We start from the raw sequence: 17,793 nt of genomic DNA on the forward strand, positions 1-17,793 counted from the left end.
AGCGCAGGGAAGAGGAGCGAGGAGTCTGCAGCAAAGGCGTGTCAGGGCCGGGGGACAGGCGCTGGGCTGGGAGTGGCAGCAGCTGCGGCGGGGGGGGGGGGGGGGGCTGCCAGACCAGAGCTGCTGGCGCGGAGTCCCTTTCAGGGGACAGAGCCTTTCCCACCACCATTTTAACCATTTCTAGAGTGTAGAATCCAGTCATCTTAGTAATTCCCCATGTTGTGTATCCATCCCTACTACCTACTACCAGATCTTCCTATCACTGCACGGAGAAAGCCCACGCATGTGAGCAGTCAGTCTCCAGTTCCCTGGCAGCTCCTCGTCCACTCTGCCCCTGTGGCTCTGTCTGTTTGGGGCATTCATATAAACGGAATCATATAACGCGTGTCCTTTTCTGTCTGGCTTCTTTCACTCAGCACATTTGCGAGGTTCATCCGTGCCCTGGCGGGTACCAACACTTCAGTCCTTTCAATGGCTGAATAATATTCATTGTGTGGATGTAACACGCTTTATTTTTCCATTCCTTGGTGCATTTGGGTTGTTTCTGATTTTTGACTATTATGAATAAGATGCTGTGAACATTCCAGTCCAAGTGTTTGCATTGCCCTGTGTTCTAATTCTCTTGTGCATGCACCTGGAAGTAGAAATTCTGGACTGTAGGTGACTCTATGTCTAACATTGGGGGAACTTCCAAACTGTGTTCCAAAGTGGCCATACCATTTTACATTCCCAGCAGAAGTCTAAGAGGGTTCCAACACAGGGCTACTGTGACGTGGTGTAAACAGAGGGTTCTAGAACAGGTCCAAATGCAGTTACATGCTTATCCACGTGCCCTGCATCCCTTCCCTGCAGAACCGCCTGGGCCGGGACCGCCACGCTGTCCCGGAGAAGGCAGGGAAGCCGCCACGCTGTCCTGGAGAAGGCAGGGACGCAGCCCGAGACGGTGAAAAGCACACATCTCTGCCCCTCCTCGGCTGAGCCTCCTGACAGGCTCACGGTCAGCCATGGACTTGTAGCCACTCTTCCAGAAGTAAAGGCAGAGGGATGGAGAGATGGTGTCAAACTTGAGTGGCTAGGGTGAGAAGAGCCTTAAAATATAAGCTGCTGGGCAAGAAAACAGAACTTGGAGTGGGCAAGATCTGCAGAAACGGGAGAAGAGCCAGGCATCACTCAGTCCGGGTTCACTCGGACCGAATGAGAGCGCTGCCCTCTCTGAGGCCCGCGGCATCGTGACGGCTGTGCTGGGCGGAGGCCAGACGGCGCAGAGACGGGCTAGCTGTGCACCAACCGGGGTTTCCCTGCTTCCTAGGCCCACAGCTGGTATATCTCCCAGCCACCCTTGCAGTTAAATGTGGATGGACATGTGTACCACTTCCCGGCCCAGCCCGTATAAACCTCTCACATGACTCTTCACTCTGTCTTTCCCCATTGGCTGACTAAATGGAGAGGGTGCCGAGGACCTTGAGGAGGGGAAACCTCAGTGCTGAGGGTGCCTGGGTTCCTGAACGACCACATGGAAGGCCCTGCAAACCAGGAACATCGTCACTGGACTTTCAGTGAGAGATGAACTGGCATTCTGTTTAAGTCACTGAGATTTGGGGTTTGTTTGTTATAGCAGCTAACAATACTTATCCTAACTAACATACGAACTTCTCAGAGAGCATAGGAGAAGATTGGGTTACAGTGCTGGGACAGAAACTTGTGAACAAGGAGGTCTGGTACCTGGAGCCTCTGGAACTGATACCCCAGCATAAGCTCCCCGAGTCCTCTTAGGGAGCAGCAGTCATGCCAAGGACACGGAGGCGAAAGCTACCTCCTGTCCACGAAACAGCCCTGAAGAGCATCTCTCAGGGGGCAGAACCTCTGTGTGTCTGAAAGACCCACAAGGGGACAGCCGCCCAGGGCTGCCCCAGCAGACAGACTCACCGATGGTGTCCACCCACGTGATCACCTCATCCTTGCACAGGTTTTGGCAGGTCTGGTTGTCAGCTGCGCTCCCTGAGTGAAGCAACAAGCACTCGACACACTCCCTTTGGAAAAGAGGAAAAAATTTGTGGGCGTTAGATGCTGTGCAGCTGCTCTACACATATTGATATAATGAGCCCCCACAACACAGATCCCAGCCCTGTCTTCAGATATTTGGCTTCGGGGAAGTTCCTGCTCTGCCCTCTTGCTGCTGTTATATAGGGAAGCCCCCGGGTTCTTGGAGGAATGTATGAGAGTTCAGAGCCATGTCTGGTCTACATGTCAAGTTGCAGGTTGGAGACCTTTCAAATTCTGATGCTGGAAGCCAAATCCATCTGCACTCTGGTGCAGCAAACGCCCAACCAAGGAGTCTGCTCCGAGCCAGAAGTTTCCGAGTGATCAAGAAATGTGATCCCAGCTTTGCAGAGCGGTCCTCACACCCCAAGACCAGTGCTCGATGACCCCACATCGCTTCAATTCCCAGGCTCTCCCCCACCCCCTGGTCACCACCGAGGCAGGCTCTCAACCTTCCTGCACATCAAACTCTCCAGGGCAGCTTTGAAGACAAAATGCCACCGCCTTAGCTGAGCACCCACGGAACCACGTCTGTGGGATGGGGCGGCAGAAATGGGAGGGTGAGAGCAGCTACAGGGCAGAGTGGGCGGGGGAACAGCCAGCTGACTGGGGCGGTGCAGGGACTTTGTAAAAAAGGAGATGAGCCCCCCAAACAGGGGCTTTCTCAGGAACTGGGTTCAGACTCAAGAGCCAAGTGAGCTGGGAAGGCCACGCCTCCCGCCTCCCTACAGCTGAGCCCTGGCACCAGAGTGCAGGGTGACCTCACAGAGCCTCAGCCCCATGGGGACAGCTGCCCTGCTTCCCCCGCAGGCCTGTGGGTCTGGGGAGCTCTCCAGCAACATATAGAGGACGTACAACCACAATGCATCGCCTTTGTTTTCATCATCCGTTTGCCGTTCCTTGAGATGAAGAGGCCAGTTACTGCATTTCCAGGGCAGAAACTCTGGACTGGAATGTCAGAACTGGAAGGCGGCTCAGAGGGCATTTCATCAAGTCCCTTAAATTTACAGGTGCGGGAAATGAGCTCTAAGAGAAGTCAAGGGCAGCTGGATCCAGCACCCAGGCGTCCGTCTCTCAGACAGCCCCCTCCCCAAATCCTGATCACTAAGGAGAAACAGACAAGTGAGTAGATCATGAAGAAAAAGTGGATAAGATTTTCTTAAGACAGTTCTCATATGCTTAAGAATTCAACTATTCCAGGAGTGGCCACAAAAATCCCACTCTCCTGGGAATGACTTCATGGAAACATTCTGGAGTTACAAACAAGTTGGTGATGTTTGCATTTTCCCTGAGGCCAGAACTCCAGAGGGCCTGCTAGTGAGACTTGGCTGCAGCTCCGTCCTGCACAGACCCAGCTCCCTGCCCCCACCTCCGCCTCCTGGATTAGCACATTGCAAAGAAGGGAGGCTGTTTCTGGTCTCAGCTGGGGTTCTCTGTGCCCTCCCTCTGAGCATCCCCTGTTCTCATTAGACCATGGGCTACTTTTAGGAAACATTCCCTAAGTATCCACGTAAACACAGCAATGTAGGCACAGCAGTCAAACTTCTATGATTCGCATACTGGATTAAAACTTGTGATATATTGTAGCCATGCATTAAAATAGTCTGTAAGCAAACAAGTTGCTGAGAGACTTTGCACGGAATCTGTTAATTGAAATCAGCTGAGGATAAGTGTGAACTCGCCCAAAGTGAAAGGTGTATGTGGTTGGTTCTAGAAAGTAGAGATTGGGTGCTCTGAAACCCCTCCCCCCCGGGGCGGGGGACATAAGGTAGCTCTCAGCAAAGCAGCAAGTAGAAAAACAGACCGATATAAATCATCATCAAAGGGACTTTATTTTCTTTAAATTGCAACTCAGCCATGAAAGAGAGGGTCGGTGTGACCCAGAGACCAGTCAGAAACAGAGAGGTTCCCTACAGCATCTCTGCTCTCCCAGCTCCTTTGGTATTGCTTAATGGATAATAAATGATCGAGTCTATGTCTTTCAGGAAATGAATGCTTTAAACATTTAAAGCTAAGGGGTTATCTTCCCTTGGGACCTGTTAACTGACCTAAGCCAATCATACCCTGCCTTGCCGCTCCAGAGGAAGGGAAGAAAGGGCTTGATCTACTTTTATTGATTCCACGTGTGCTATCCCAGCGTGGCCCCCACCCACAAACTCTGTGTGCCCCGAGGACTGGGAACGTGTACTCAAAGGGTTCTGCTGGTGGGAGTTGAGGGGAGGGCGCCTCCCAGCAACATACTGTGTGCACAATGGCTGGGATTTGACGCTCCGCTGGCCACCGCACTTCGGACTCCAGACCCAGGATCCTAACCTCCGCCCCTGGGGTGTTTCTCTTTGAATTTCTGTTGTTTCTCCACTCTTAGCAGGTCTAAAGTGGATCTGGTTTTCTTCTCTCTTACTCTCCTGTCTCTCTTCCAATGACACAGAGCAAAATCTGGCCCTGTCTATCTTGCCTCTCCATCTGCAGCCAGCTTTCAATTACCCACGCCTGGACTGCTTGTGGCAAGCGTCCAGCCAGGGTCCTGCCACCCAGAACGCTTCTGCGCACGGACTGACCAGCAGCCACGGCGGGACCAGGGAGCATGAACTCATTTCATTATCGGCCTGAGCCAGACGTGTGGAGGGGAAATCTGCCAAGAAGAAAACTGCATTTGCATTGCTAACCCAAGAGCGGCGTCCTCTGTACTGTTATTTGTTTCTGATCATCTGTGCTCTGTGCCTCTCCCTGCTTGCCCCCTGGCGCCGATGGTGATGGCAGAGCTCTTTCTCCAGCAAAATTCAAGAGAAACTGTCACTCCTGCTTTCCTGATGGCCTAACTCCTTGGTTTTCTGCGCTCCCTCTCACTGGCCTCTGGCAGCGTGAGGGTAGAGGTGGGGGAGGTCAGCCGGGGAACGTGCCCCCTGGCTGTGTCAGGGAAGGCCCGGTGCCCGGTCGGACAATCTGTGCCTTCATCAGCACTCCACGCGGGCTCTCCATTATCTGTATAAATGGAGCAGAAAATGCAGCAGCCACGGCAGTTTGTTCTCCGCGTGCCTCATCCAGGTCGGGAGCCCTGCTGCCACATCCACCTTCTGTTCATCTTTTGTTTCAAGCAGCGTTTCCCATTCTGTGTCCTGTGACACGCAGTTCGGGAGATGTTAAATTGGGGGGGGGGTCAAGTGCATCTGAAGGAAAGATGCACTCGAGTCCCCTTCTGAAATAATAGCACACTGAAGGCTCTCAGATGTTATTTTGGTATCAAGAACAATTTAATTTTCCTCAGTGATCTTGTCATTTCTAAATTCGTTTAGCAATAGACTATCAGCCTTTAAAAAAATTTTTTTTTCTGTTTTGTTATTTTCTTACAAAATCCCCAGGGAACCAAAATCTCAAAAATGCTATTTGAGTTCACATTAGTAAGAGTTTCACTCCCTGGAAGGCTGAGGGGTGGGGGTGGGGAGAGGGGGAGGGGGGAGGGGGGAGGGGAGCGAGAGGCTGGAAGACAGCCTGGGCAGGAGCCTGGGCAGGGTGCGAGGCTGGAGGGTGGGGGTGGGGAAAGGGGGAGGGGAGAGGGGGAGGGGGAGGGGGGAAGGGGGAGGGGAGCGAGAGGCTGGAGGAGGAGCCTGGGCAGGGTGCGAGGCTGGAGGGGGGCCGGGGGGGGGGGGCATTACCTCTTGGTGCTGCAAGCATCTGGGCAGGTTGGGCACTTCTCACATGTCTCCCCAAAGGCTCCTGGCGCAGTGCACTGGCACTGCCCACAGACGCAGTGCCCGCGATCGCTGCAGATCTGGCCATCCTTGCCCCGGCATGAGCTGATGTCTGTTGAGCAGTTACAGTTGTCCCCGATATAACCTGCGTGGCATTTGCATTCTCCGCAGTGACAGTCACCATGTCCTAAAAGGACACACATGGTACATTAGCACCTGTATAGACGCATAACCAACCATCTAGTACCCGTCAGATACAGGCACCGGGGACCCAACAGGAGACACTGCGCCCTCAGAGGCGGTCTGGGCAGACAGAGAGGACCTGGTGTGGACAGGGAGCGGCAGCAGGGGCCTGGGCAGCTTGCATGGCGGCCTGGCTGGGTCTGGGCCGTGCTCTAAGTTGGTCCAGAACTTAGCCCAGTCATGCCACAGGACCAGGACCCAGAGGGTTTCTTTCTGCCTCAGTTGTTGTGTGACTCAGAGTTCCCAAATATGTCCATGTCCTAATCCCCAGAACCTGTGAACATTATTTTATATGGCAAGAGAGACTTTGCAGAAGCAATTAAGGGAAGGATTTTGAGATGGAGGGATTCTCCTGGATTATTCAGTGGGCCCTACATGCCACCATGAGAGTCCATGTGAGGGGAAGACAAAGGGGAACAGGCAACAGAGCCAAGAGGCTGTGCTGCTGCCTTGGAGGATGGAGGAGGAGGCCACCGGCCAAGGAATGGAGCTCAGAAGACAGAAAGGGCAGGAAAACAGATCCTTCCCCGGAGCCTCTAGAGGGCGTGCTGACGCCTTGACAAGCCCAGTAAAAAGGATCTCAGACTCCAACCCCCAGAAATGTAAGAATAAATGTGTGATGCTTCAGTCACTAAGTTTGTGGGAATCTGTTACAGCCACAATAGGAATCCAACACAGCGGTCACCTCTCAGTGTTAGGGGTGCCGCACCCTTGCTCTGGCCGTGGACCCACAGCCCTGAGCAGGGGGACAGGGCAGGTACTGAGAGCACGGTGGCTGGCAGTGGACAACGCTCACTATACACGTCTGCTGCACGGTGGAAACTCGACCAAACCTAACAGCCACTGGGAGGTGGGCGGGGGTCCTCCTCCTCCTCATTGACCAAGTCATGACATGGCAGATGAAGTGGCTTGGTGAGGATCACAGAGCCAGCGGCCCTCAAGACAGGATGCAAACCGGGGAGTTCGGCTCCAGGTCTGTGGCCTCAACTCTAGGATCCACTATCTCTCAGGAGAAAAGAGCAGGTTCTCAGGGACCCCTTCCAGAACCTGCAGGGGGGAGGCTGGGCATCCCCTCAAGGTTCTGCGGGGTCAAGGGCACGGAAGCGCACGGCTCAAAGAATCAAGTATGTGTGAGTATACCAGGCACATGTGTGTGAAGGTATGTATGAAAGTGTGCACCAGGCATGTGTGCGAATGGGTGTGAGAGTGAGCATGTGCACCAGCCTGTGCATGATGGGCAGTGAAAAGCATGGACAGGGCCCTCTGCAAAGAGGACCAGTATAGGGTCCATATAGGACATGGCCCTTCCCTCTCCCCAACTACACGTCTCTGTGGTCACACTCCTGACTGTGATTCATGAGATAAAGGGTAGTAAAACTGTAACTAAAGTTTTACTAAGAACAATAAAACTGAGTCACCAGATCTGTGTCAGGAAGGCATAACACCAAATGGTGTATACCCTTCCTCCTACCTCCTGCTTGTTTGTTTGCACACAGACAAAGCGTTTCCCATGAGTAATTACTAAGAGCTTAGCAATTTAAACCACAACCCGACCCAGTGGGGTGCAGAGCATTCACTGACTGGCTACCATCAGTGCTGACCCTATACATAGGTAACAAAAGCCACATCCATTCCATCTGGTCCTCCTTGTTGGTTTCTTTGGGATCTCGCAACAACACCAGATCCATTTGCCAGGTCTGGACCTCCTGTATTACAGCCAGGAGCCTGACAGTTAGTGGATTCTCAATTTTCTATGCTAAAAGAGCCTGAAAGCAGTGCTATAAATGGTGCTTAATTAAAAAAAAAATCTTCCTATTACCATCATTGCAGCATATTTTCCTTCTTGATGCCATTTTGCTAAGGCTGACATTAGTAGCATCAAGATTCTGTATTCATTGAGTCCGTTATCCTGGGAGTTGGATCCCAGCACCTTTTGTGAGACCACCAGTGAGTGTGACCCACAATTAGGGTCAGGACCTGACTTAGAGAGCCTCCTCACCACCACGTACTTCCTGTCCCCTCCCCCCGTCAGCTCTGTAGTGCTGAGAATGTGCCCGCAGCAGGGAGGCCACCTGGAACTGCCAGGCTTCCCAATCCTCCCGGGTGAGAGCCTCTCCATTCGCCAGGGGCTGGGAGCCACAGCAGATACTGTGCATATGGCAGCCCTCTGGGAGAGGTGAGGGATGCCAGGCCGGGCAGGGAGGAGGCTGTGGGGTGCAGCTTATCTGCCTAGAAGCCGGTGTGTGATGTGTGAGCCACAGGAGAGAGCAGCGCCCCTGCTTAAGGGCTACGGGGGGAGGGGCAGAGGAGAATGGCAGCGGAGTGCTCAGCTCATCCTGGGGAGGGAGAAATGCAGACCTTCCTCTCCACCAGTCCATGAACAGCACTGCTTTCAAGCCACGGCAGTCAGGAAACCACTCCCCACAGGAAGTCTTCCCAAATAAATGGCTCCAATCGCAAAATTCCCTCACTCTCTAGCCTCAGGGACCACACTGGTCAAAAGCCTGTTTTAAATTAACATGGTTCAGTCGTGGGTAATGTTCCCCTTAACATTCAATTATGAAAAATTTCCAAACCAGCAGCCAAGTTGAAAGAATTGTACAGTGAACATTCATCTACCCACCACCCACATTCCACATTCGTATGTTACCTGTTCCTTTATTCAATGTCTAGCCAGCCCTCGATCTATCAATGGTTATTTTTAAAAATGCATTTCAAAGTGAGCTGCGGATATCAGTGCACTTCAGGGGTAGGTGTTTAGCTCTGGCACTCCCAGTGGCTGTGCATCACACAGTCCGTAAAGCAAAAACGCAAACAGTCAACGGCATGGTCAGCGCCATACTTACGAGCAGCTAAGATGGTACTTGGGCCAGAGGGACTGCTTTGCTTGAGATGGTGAGTGTGGTTTTCTTTCCTACTCATATTGTTTTTGGCAGCAATATAAAAGTATCCAATTATAAGCTGACACAATATTCCAAAGTGTCAAAGCTTTGGAGAGGAAGTAGTCTGTTCTTTTGTGGCAGAGTTGGGTTTGGGTGAACTGTGTGTGCTGAGCGGGAACCTGCTCCCACGCGGACTGGGCGTCTCAGTGGAAATGACGGCAAATAAGGCAGAGGGGGGACAGTGAGGCAGATTGCCGCGTGCGCCCGGCTGGGTAAGGCGACCCCCATCTGGGGCTGATGCTTAAAGCTATTTTTAGCACCTGAGGCTGTGGCACTCCAACAGAGCTATCCTCAGTGCCCGGGCCACACTGGAACCAGTCGCCACTGGCTGCAGGAGGGGAAGAGGGAGAGAAGGGGGAGAGGGACAGGGGAGAAGCAGATGGTCACTTCTGTGTGCCCTGACCGGGAATCAAACCTGGGAAGTCCATACACCGAGCCAATGCGCTACCCACTGAGCCACCAGCCAGGGCCAGTTCATCACCTTTCAAAGACAGCTTAAAGCAGCTGCAGCAAAGATGTGGCACAGGCCACCATGTCCTCCTTCACTCCTGTGGCAGGCAGTGCTGTCGTATCATGGGATTCTTTTCTCGGGAGCCTAGGCTGGGCCTCAGAATCCTCCTCAGTACTGCGCTCCAAGTAGGTACTACCAACTTGTGGGAGCAGCACACAAGATACAGGTGTAAAGCTTCAAAGTCTGCCTTAGAAAGCATGTCCCATAGAGAGTGTCAAAAACTATAAAGGCCTGGTCACATTTGTTCCTAACCCAAATGTCTCAAATCCTGCAGTTGGACCTGAACTTGCCTTTCCCTTAACCTGCATGTGCAGAGATATCTCACATCCTCTGTTCCATCCTTGGTCTCTCTTAACATCCTAGGAACACAAGTTATTAAAATGATGAGGGTCATTTGGCCCTGTCCCAAGGATCAATAACCTGTCAATCACCAGTGGAAGTGAATGAGGGACTGGGAACATGGTTCTGCCTAACACTACACAGAGGGCCTAAGCAACGACTCTTCATCAAAACAAAGCTCGTTTAGAATGCTATCCCCAACACCTTGGCAGAGTGAGCTGAATTTAACGACGCCTGTTTAACGTTGTGCAGACATAAAAATATTTTCATTACACACAGAGATACTGAAGGGCATGTGAAAGCACTTTGTGAGCTGTGAATTGCTACATGTGCAAGTTATTATTAGTACTACCTGTGTTAGAATGATTGATAGCTAAATGGACAGGAAGTTGTAAATGTGTCTATTTATACAGAATTTCAGCTCTACAGAATTCAACAGCTTTCCTTCAGCACTACAGTGCTGTGTGGGCCGGGGGCCAAGACGCAGCCCCTTGCTTTCTTTCATAAAATAGAAAGCCGAGTGTTTAGAGGAAGAGGTACCCTTGAAGTAGACGGGGAAGGAGCTTCCGGAAAGGACGGAGAAGAGCCAGTGGCCTGGAAGCCGGCAGGGATGAGAGAGGAAGCCTCAGCACTAGTGCTCTGTTGAGGTCAAGAAGGGCCATTCCCACAGTGGCTCTGGGTTTCGCCACAGTCAGTGGAAATCTGAGGGCAGAGTCCAGCTAGCAGAGAGGTGAGGAAGTGATGACAGCTGCGTAGGCAACTCTGTAAGGAATCCGGTTGTGCAGGGGAAGGAAGTGAGGAGAACAGGAGGACGGGACTTTGCAGACGGGGTATATCTGAGCATACCTCTGATTAAATAAAAGAGTAGGAGCAGAGAGCCTGGAGGGAAAGGGAAGAGCCGAGGGCAGGGCACACGCACAGCCGTCACAGCAGGGAGCGAAGTGGCAGGGGGCTGGGCGGTGGCCAGGTGGAGAGGCCAGTTCTCAGTGCCAGCAGTGGCGCTCCAGGTCATGGCGATCAACTCTGAAAGGCTACGGGGCAGTGCTGGGGCCAAGTTCAACACTGTCCCCTATCATTCGCTAGGTCACCTTGGGCAAGTCCCTAATGCTGTGTGATGATGTTTCCTCGTCTGTCAATGAGGACAATGCCTTCCTGTGGGGATGCTGTTAAAAGTACGGGCACTATGGCAAGTAAAGGCCCTCAGGTGGCATTGGGCACACGAGGGCGCTCAGGGAACGGTGGCAGGAACGCGGGGACTGCCCCTGGAGCAGAGCCGTCGAGGAACGGGGAGGCCAAGGTGTTGGACAGCTCGCCACAGGGAAATACAGCAGACAGTGGGGTCACGGGGAGTGGGGGCCGGTGTGGTGGGATGTAGAGGGTGACCAGGAAGTCAGTAAGTGACAGGGACAGGGGGAGGTCGAAGACTGTGCAGTGGGACGGCACAGCCTCGAAGGAGGGAAGGGCCTTGCAGGGGGTGGAAAGCCACCATTCTAAGGGAGCACTGAGGAGTGAGGCAAGTGCCGGCTGGGGTGGGGGAGGGGCAGCACCCCCCACCTTCACCCCTAGCAACGCTCTGAGGGACCCCGTTCCAGGAAAAGGAGGGCATGGGGATTTCTGCATAGGCTAAAAACAAAGAGGAGGGAACGTGAGGCTGGTGAAGAACAAAGCCAGATACAAGGACACATTTAGAAAATGGGGCAGTAGAGTACCGAGGTTACTGCAAGGCTCCGGAATGGAGGGCCTGGGTTGGCCTCCTGAATCCGCTATTTACCAGCAGGAATGCATGTCTAACCCCTCTGTATTTTGGTTTCTTCATTTTTGTAAATGGAGCTAATAACAAGGCCCCCTCGTAGGGCTGTTGTGTGAGTTAAGCCGCCCAATCTATGTAAAGAACTTGGTGTCTGGCATACAGTAAGTGCTCAGTAAGTGCTAGCCATCTCCATCATCATCATCATCATCATCATCGTTGTCGTCGTTGTTATAATGGGAGTGAGGGGAGGGGAAGCTTGGAGTAGATCTTGGAGGCTTGGAGGGGAAGCACTTTCTGGGAGCTCAAGTCAGACTTCCAGGGTCAGAGCTCGGGCACCCAGCCTGAGGGGAGAGGCCCTGGTGCCTCGGGGCCATGGGGGGAGGCTGACACACAAGGGGCCTGGGCCTGGCAGGGAGCCCCCGGAGGTGTGCCAGAGGACAGCAGGGGACACCAGTGTCGCCAGTGAGGGCGGGAATCGAACTGGGCCCTCAGCAGGAAGGGGGCCGCCAGATGTCTGAGGCAGGGCTGTGTGACCTGCAGGGTACATATCATCTCTCCACTGCTGGTCCAAAAATAGTCCCCATCAGCTCGGAAGCACCTCAGGGGCAGCTTCTGTCCCCTCCCCCCCAGGAGTCCATTCTGCTGGCAAAGAGCTGCGGAGGGAGGACGAGGCTCTTTCCTGAGGCAGGAAGGTCACTTCCCGTTGTTTTCCCGCGCTCCTGCCCCCCCCCCCCCCACAGAGGGTATATGATCACTTCCTCTCTCCCATTGTTCCCTCCCAGGTTCTGGCTCTCCCATCATATCCCCCTCTCCTCAGGCCCCTGGGTGCCCCCTCGCCCTCAGACTCCAGAACCCCCTCCTCTCACAGCCCTGTCTGCCCCGTCCCCAGCTCTCTCTTCCCCCCTCAGAACCAGAGGCAGCCATGTAAACAGGAAGTGGTGAAGAGAAAGAAAAAGGAGCGTGTCCTGGACCGCCTTTGCTCATTCGGGATATTTCCCTGTCACTGGAGGTCAGGTCTTGTCTGTGTTCTGGACACCTCCGGGCCCGGTACCTGGAACTCTCCAAGCACCATGTTGAAAAGAGCAGGAAACCCACTCAGAGCCGTATGTGCTTCCAGTCACGAAGGCCGGAGGATCTGCTGGGCCAGGGCAACCGGGAGTCGAGCCACAGGCAGCCCTCTCTGAGCCTCTGGACGCACAGCGGAGGAGCGCGGCCTCGCTGTCACAGACATCCTGCCCTCACCCTGATCTCCACGGAGCACCGAAGCCAGACGCGGGCGGACCTCTCCGCAGCCCAGCACCCATGCATGCCTGCCTGTGTCTGGGGCTTCTGAGCAGGAAAGGGAGCTCCCTCCCAGGAAGTGCTCTCCCGGTGCCTTGTTGACAAGCAGGTTAGTGTTACATAAGAGGCCCTCCCGTATCCTGAGTATCCCTGCTCGGCCTCTGGTCGGTGTTCTCAGAGTCTGGTCCCGATGGGAATGTGCCCCTCCCACTACTTGATCTTTCCCTTCCATGCACTGGCTTTGGTTCCGAAAGAGTAAAAACACCAGAACTTTTGGAAATGCACAGGACGTGTCCCCACTTCCCTGATAAGGAATCCCAGCCTAGCTCCAAGCACCTCAGCAGAAACCAAATAAACCGCCAGGGGCAAGAGAAAAGTCACTCTTGACAAGTGGTGGCCTTCTCACCACAGGCTTCCGAAGCCTGTAAATACGGCACTGGCTTGCCAAGGATGAGCTACCGACTGGAGAAGCTGCCAGCTGAGGCCCCTCCTCCCACCAAGAAAGTGCAGCGCCCCCGCCTGACCTGTGGTGGCGCAGCGGATACACTGTCAACCTGAACCGCTGAGGCTGCCGGGTCAAAACCCAGGGCTTGTCTGGTCAAGGCACATATGAGAAGCAGCTGAGTTGCTCCTCCCCTCAACCCCTCTCTCTCCTCTCTCAAATCAATAAATAAAATTTAAAAGTATAAAAGAGCACAGCCCCCTCACACTAAGCACGGCTCCCTCATGGTAAGCCGCAACCTGCTGAGTCCGTGCGGTCTCCTCGGACCAACCTAACCCTATCCTTGTCACTCTGCTTGAGCCCCTTGGAACTGCTCAGTTGGGGATGTCCTTGCTGGATGGGTGCTACTGCACAATCTCAGCTATCAACTTGCTGCTCTGGGCGGTGGTCCAGTTTCCTCACCAACAAAGGAGGGAGAGTGCCTTTTCTGTGTCCCAGGATTGGGGGATCCTCTCTAAGTGTGCAGCAGAGAAATGTAAGGTATAAGCACTTTCCTTGGATTATCTCATTAGTCCTCTCAATCACCCCATGTGGTAGCATAATTGTTGCCGTAATTCTCCCTAGATATGAAAAATGAGGCACAGGAGATGCCAAGTAATTTACTCAAAGTCACAAAGCAGGTAGGAGTCAGGGCTGGGATCTGAACCACAGTTGTTGGGTCCTGGAGCCTATATTCCTAACCACTGTATGTCTGGCTCTCCAGTATAATCCAGTCAGAACCAAGTGACAGAAATACAAACAACACAGGGGATGCATGTTCAAGATGACCCAGGGTGTGCTTGTTAAAAGTGTGCAGCAGATCCATCCACAAGGCTGGCTCTTCTTATCACTCATCAGTAAATCACTTTGGCCTCCATTTTCTCATCGGTCAAGTAAGGACGGTAGACTGGGTGAGCCCTGAGGTTCCTCCCGCCCTGACACCACTGTGCAGGGTCAGAGCGGGAGAGAGCTGAAGAGCAGGGTACGCTACAGGTTTTGGAATAGTAGAGGAGAGAGGTAGTTTGGCTGCAAAAGAGAGCATGAGTTAATCTGTGAGGGTGAATGGAGAGAGCGGGAAGGAAGGAAGGGAAGTGTTTGAAAAGAAGAGGCACCAAGGAGGCCAGTAGAGGCCTATTGTATGTGTGTATGTACGTGTGTATGTACGTGTGTATGTACGTATGTATGTATGTACGTATGTGTGTGCGTACGTACGTGTGTACGTACGTATGTATGTCCGTACATATGTATGTATGTATGTATGTACGTGTGTATGTACGTATGTATGTGCGTACGTACGTGTGTACGTACGTACATGTGTATGTATATATGTATGTATGTATGTACGTATGTATGTATGTATAAATAAGTGGATGAAAGGAAGAGAAGGAAGAAGTGAAAGAGGGAAGGAAAGAGGGAGGGAGGGAAGATGACTGTGGAGGAAGGGGGTCGAAGTGCTGGACAGAGGAGTCTGAATTTCTCCTTTAGGCCCCAAACAGCCTGACAATGAACTCCTGTCGCTGAGGTGAGCTGAGGGCTCCCCTGGACATGACTGCTCCCTCCCGGGTGAGCTCCCCTCTGTGGCTGCCCCTTCCCTAAGTCACTTCCTATGTGGCCTCCTTGATCATTTTTCTAAAATGTAAATTATGTGATGACACTCTTTTGCTTAAAACCCTTCAACGATTCCTCACCACCTCAAGTATACCTTCCACGTTTATACTCTGTGCACAGCCCTCGAGGCCTCTCACTGCCCAGCACCCAGCCTCCCTCTCGAGTCTCACCTGCCCTCGAGGCCTCTCACTGCCCAGCACCCAGCCTCCCTCTCGAGTCTCACCTGCCCTCGAGGCCCCTCACTGCCCAGCACCCAGCCTCCCTCTCGAGGCTCACCTGCCCTCGAGGCCCCTCACTGCCCAGCACCCAGCCTCCCTCTCGAGGCTCACCTGCCCTCGAGGCCCCTCACTGCCCAGCACCCAGCCTCCCTCTCGAGGCTCACCTGCTCGTGCTGCCCAGCACCCAGCCTCCCTCTCGAGTCCCACCTGCTCGTGCTGCCCAGCACCCAGCCTCCCTCTCGAGGCTCACCTGCCCTCGAGGCCTCTCACTGCCCAGCACCCAGCCTCCCTCTCGAGGCTCACCTGCTCATGCTGCCCAGGCACCCCAGGCTCCGGCCGTTCTGCACGCTTGCAGCCTCGAAAAGGGGCTGGACGTTAGCATATTTTTGTTTTGAAACAATCACTTTGCACCGTGAAGAGCCGATGCACTGGGATAGGGATAGCAGAGATGGAGAAAAGATAAATTTCAAAGACACATGAGAGACGTAGTGGCAAATGGGATGTAGGAGATGAGAAGAAAGTGGGAAGAAGGGTGATTCCTGGGCTTCGCCTTGTACAACTGGCTGCGGGGTGGAGATGGGAAACCGGAAGACAGCGTGGCTGGGAAGAAGCCCCCGGGGTGAGTCGGAGACACCCTGCGACTAAGGTGCATTTAACACAACCAGGCGAGATGTCTAGAAAGCCAGTGACTAAAAGAAGCTCAGGAGCAAGTCTGAGCCACATTTAGGGTAACAGAGGTCACGGGCTTGAGAGAATACGAGGAGAGGGCGGCCAGGCCATGCCTTGGACAATCGCAGCATTGAACAGGTTACTAGAGTGAAAGGACCCTGCAAAGGAGACCACTAAGTGGTGACCATGCCACGCTGGGCATTGTCAACAGTGTCAACTGCTGTTGAAAGTTCAAGATGAGGGTGGGAAAATCTATTAGATGTAGCAGGACAGACCACCGGCGACCCGGAAAGACCTATTTTGGTTGAATTAAAGGGCTGAACCCAAGCTGGACTGAGGTGAGGGCAGAGTGGGAGGTGACAGATGAAGACAGTGCAGACAAATGTTTACAGGAATTTGGCTGCGAATATGGAGGAAAGGAGCTGACAGTGACTGAGGTGGGGGCTTGAGGGTGTCTTTTCTGGGGGTTTTTTTGTTGTTGTTTTTTAAGATTGCCAAGACCCATTCAGTGGATTACCGTTTCATTCTGTTGCTGATTTCCTTTGCTCTGAAAATACCTTTTAGTTTGATGTGGTCCCTTGTTTATTCTCTTTGTTTGTTTGTTTCCCTTGTCCAAGAAGATATAGCAGAAAAAATACTGCTATGAGAAATGTCCTAGATTTTACTGCCTATGTTTTCTTCTGGGATTTTTATGATTTCGAGCCTTCCATTTAAATCTTTAATTCATTTTGAGTTTATTCTTGTGTATGGTATAAGATGGGGAAGGGAACTAAGCAAAATAAAACAAAACAAAACTCATAGACACAACAACGTGGCGATGACCAGAGAGAGGATAAAGGAGGGAGGCGAAAGAGGATAAAGGAGGAATAAATGGTGACTGAAGACTTTGGGTTGTAAACACGCAATACAAGATGATGTTTTATAGACTTGTGTGCTTGAAATTATACAATCTGATTAACCAATGTCACCCCAATAAATTCAATAAAAATTAAAATGACTGAAGAGAACTGAGCATGTTCTATAGCTGACCAGAGACTTAGTGAAGAGAAAGACAGTTTATGTATTTATTCATTGCCTCATCTCACCATACAAAGTTAAAGACGGTGTTTTATTTTTGTTTGTCCTGACACCTAGCAGGGTGTCAGGCGTGCAGAATATGTTGCTGTTTGTTGGGAGCAATGGACCCCATCAGGACAATCCTGACGGCCTGGGGGTCAAACATCGAATCAGAAAAGGCACAGAAGTGTCACTGACACTGAGGAACTCAAATGCGATTCCTCAGATACTTCAAATTCTTAACACATGCCCAAGAAACCCAGAGACTTCAGGGTAACAGAAGGAAAAAAGGATTAAGGTTTCTCTTTCCTTTAGCGAGACACGGTCACAGAAAAACAGAGGCTTTGCACCCCACTCCTGTCTATTCTTGCATATTGTTCAGATTTCATATGGTTCAGAGCGAAAGACTTGTTTTTTAACCTTTAATATTTATTTTATTATTTTTTTGGGATTAATTTTAATGGAGTGACATTGATAAATCAGGGTGCATATGTTCAGAGAAAACAGCTCTAGGTTATTTTGCCATTTGCTTATGCTGCATTCCCATCACCCAAAGTCCAATTGTCTTCCGTCACCTTCTAACTGGTTTTCTTTGTGCCCCTGCCTCCCCTGACCCCCTCCTTCTCCTCCCTCCCACCACGTAACCCCCACACTCTTGTCCATGTCTCAGAGCGAAAGATTTTAGATAAATTCAGTGATGCATCCTTAGTCTCAGGGCCAGCTGCTTCTCTGTGCTTGGCTTAGTGTCCACGAACCAGCCCTCACAAGGTCAATTAACAGCACTTCCCAACAGGCAATTTCCTGACAAGCCCTTCACTCTTTGCCTTCACCGGCTAGACCACATGTATCTGAGCAGCAAAACAGGACCACTACTGGACAAGTAAGGTGATGTGGCTTTAAGCTAAGCTTCCCCAAACCTCAATGTTTCTTTCTGAGGTGACAACATTGGCTAGAAAGCTAACTCCA

At 52.3% G+C, this 17,793-nt stretch overlaps 1 protein-coding gene across 1 annotated transcript in view; it reads right to left on the bottom strand.

Moving 5' to 3' along the window:
* The window catches only part of ITGB5 (integrin subunit beta 5), a 145,819-nt gene that overhangs the window by 5,561 nt on the left and 122,465 nt on the right, over positions 1–17,793 (bottom strand). The window contains exons 11-12 of the mRNA XM_066347889.1: positions 5,694–5,916; positions 1,927–2,030 (exon numbers count right to left, since the gene is read on the bottom strand). Of these exons, the coding sequence (XP_066203986.1) occupies positions 1,927–2,030; positions 5,694–5,916 (327 nt within the window). The remainder of the gene's footprint in view (positions 1–1,926; positions 2,031–5,693; positions 5,917–17,793) is intronic.

This window comes from Saccopteryx leptura, chromosome 8, assembly GCF_036850995.1.
Source record: "Saccopteryx leptura isolate mSacLep1 chromosome 8, mSacLep1_pri_phased_curated, whole genome shotgun sequence".
NCBI classification, from domain to species: domain Eukaryota; kingdom Metazoa; phylum Chordata; class Mammalia; order Chiroptera; family Emballonuridae; genus Saccopteryx; species Saccopteryx leptura.